Consider the following 2,718-nt stretch of genomic DNA (forward strand, 5'->3'; position numbering starts at 1 on the left):
TACTGTTGAATAGAATATCTATTTTTAGCAGTGTAAATCTTGCACACAATGTTACGCAAGGACCTATTTTTCCTTGCTGTTGTACCCTTTGTTTGATATATGAGGGAATATATTTGTATGCAATTATCTTGCAACCAGAACTTAAATAACTCAGATGTCTCAGAACATTTTTGAGATGTGATTTTTTTGTTTTTGCTTTCATGCATTTTTATGCTTTTCTTTATTTAATTTTATTTATTTATTTGTCTCTTGCATCAGAGGTGTCATATTTTCTCTTCAGTAAAGGGAGCCCTCTTCTCTTCAGTACTCATTTGCAGACACAAAGCTTGTTTACTCTCATCACAGAACATTTCTGTTTAACAGAATGCATTTCCTCATTTAGGACCAACGTTGCTGTCATTGGAAAAGAGAACATCTGTATTTTGTTTACCTGATTCATCTTGTCTTCTGTGTCAGTCTTAAATTGTGTCTCTTTTCTTGGGAAAAAACAAACACTCTTTATACTTCTTGTCTAATATTTTAGACCTTTTATTTGCTCTAAATCTCATTTATTTGTTGCACAAAAACGTTTTTTATATATATATATATATATATATATAATTCTATATTGAACATAATAATGATAACAAACCTTTTAACCAAGTGCAGGTAAATGGAATCCCAGGACAGGAGTCGCTCCCCGTCCCGTAGGACTAGCCGAGTGGAACAGGTTGTGGGACGATGGCTGAGACGATCCAGGGACTTGGGCAGCAGGTCTCTCTCTCTGAGCAGGTGAGCCTCTGTCTTGTCCTCATTCAGATTTAATTCCAGGTTATCAGATTTTGATATGGGAAGTGGCCTGTTTAACAGAAAGAAGGATCACTTAGTCAGTGGTGTCCTTGAAAAACATCTGAACTACTTTAATAAATATTTAAAAAAAACAGGGTATTTTAAATAAAACCTGGTGATACTTAGGAAACCTATCCAGATCAAATTTATTAGGCTTTTTTAATTGTGTTTAGCTTTCGATTGAAAGTTTAATTAAGTCTTTGTTATTCCCATATGCATCAGGTCAAAATGAATATTGAAAACAGTGATAAGACCCGTTGATGATGCTTCATTTACTGTGGGCAGATTCATTAAGGTTTTTACAGATACTAAATGTGTAGAAACCTCAGTGTGTTACTGCTCCAAATGTTTAAACTATATGTTGAAGCAAAACTGCTTGTTAAATGAACAGGCAAATAGTACAGCTACCTCCTGCTCACATTTTAAATAGGAGTTATTCTTGCTTTCAAGTAAAAGCTTATCAGTGTTAATGTTCATATAAAGTAACAGTACATTATGTATTTGCATTCTCATAGAATAGAGCTGTATGCATTATGCATAGTGGACCGAAGAACCGCCATCTGCTGATAGCTGAGAGTAATTCTGACACAATAAAGAGAGAAAACAGATGTGCTGCTGTCTTCAGGTCAGGGATGTCATAGAAGAGAATTTTCACACTCTTCTTCAGTCAGGTTTGGATTATTGTTGCAAATGATGTCATTAAAATAATTTCAAGTGAACACAGTTAAACTAAATCTACTATAAAAGTTAAAGATAATGCTATAATTTTTTATGAAATGAGAAAAGGAAAATTGAACCATAAGAGCTGCCTTCTTGGACCCCGAACTTAAAGGTACATTGGAGGATGATGTTTTTCCGTGTGGATCATCAAAATACGTAGTCCCCCTAATTCTCAATCATTCTGGAGATATGTTTACATAAGGCCACCCTAAGTGCTCGTAACATTTTCACTTACCGGTGGTGAGTCTGACATAGTGCAACTTACTTTTTTTTAAGTAAGTTTGTATGAGCGATGCAAAGAGCAACTTTTAAACAGAACGTACACAAGGAGAAATGGGCACGCGCATGCTCTTGCATGCATTTAATAGGCGTTCCCTCTCAGAAGTGGGTAAACGGTTGTGCATGTGCATTTGTTTTTGTTTTGTTTTTTCAAAGTTGAGAGGGCAGGTCTTTTTAATAATTTGCTAAAATCCTCCACTATATCTATAACTTTCTTCTGGTCTAATAAGTTAAAAATCTCCATAGATAATCCCTGTGATTATGAATTATGAATCTGAATGATTATGAATCTGAAATTAGAAGTAGGCATCTGTATTGGTATTATAGTGTAACAGTATTCATGGCACATGTAACCTGCACAGCTTAAAGCCTCCTTTATGCTCTTTAATTTCAGCAACACAAACATGCAGAAATCTCTAAATTAATTTGAATATATATCTTAAAACCTTCTACTTGTCTTATTAGTTATGAAAACACCATAGCATTATTTTTGTAAAATGTCATTCTGATGCTTTGCAGGGATCGTGTTGCTGTGGATGGGAAAACAGGGGAGTCCAGTGGCTCCGATCAGAGAAATTACCCGTTCCGATTCAATATTCAGATTCAAAAGGACCTGGACCTCAATTCCCATGGCCTCACACTTTCCACCCAGATCCCCATTCTGGTGGAGGAGGTCATGCCAGGTAGGACAAATTACTGAAGTGAAACAGGATACTGACATATATTGATGATATATAATGATGATATATAATGATGAATGAATGATGATGATAAAAGTCTATATCAAAGATGTTAGTTTTAAAGCTAATCCTCATGTTCATATATATATATATATATATATATATATATATATATTAGGGATGGGACGATTTATGAAAACCGTCCGAACCG

The 2,718-nt window shown here is 34.8% G+C and overlaps 1 protein-coding gene across 2 annotated transcripts in view; it reads left to right on the forward strand.

The window, feature by feature from the left end:
• The window catches only part of LOC107093260 (FERM and PDZ domain-containing protein 1-like), a 38,619-nt gene that overhangs the window by 7,275 nt on the left and 28,626 nt on the right, over window positions 1–2,718 (forward strand). The window contains exons 2-3 of one of the 2 annotated variants that reach the window (XM_015388224.1): window positions 649–771; window positions 2,347–2,510. In XM_015388224.1, coding sequence (XP_015243710.1) covers window positions 653–771; window positions 2,347–2,510 — 283 coding nt within the window. In that variant the 5' untranslated portion in view covers window positions 649–652. Of the gene's footprint in view, window positions 1–643; window positions 772–2,346; window positions 2,511–2,718 lie in introns of both variants that reach the window. The other variant, XM_015388225.1, reaches the window with a different exon arrangement.

This window comes from Cyprinodon variegatus, unplaced genomic scaffold, assembly GCF_000732505.1.
Source record: "Cyprinodon variegatus isolate N-32 unplaced genomic scaffold, C_variegatus-1.0 Scaffold416, whole genome shotgun sequence".
In the NCBI taxonomy this organism is placed as follows: domain Eukaryota; kingdom Metazoa; phylum Chordata; class Actinopteri; order Cyprinodontiformes; family Cyprinodontidae; genus Cyprinodon; species Cyprinodon variegatus.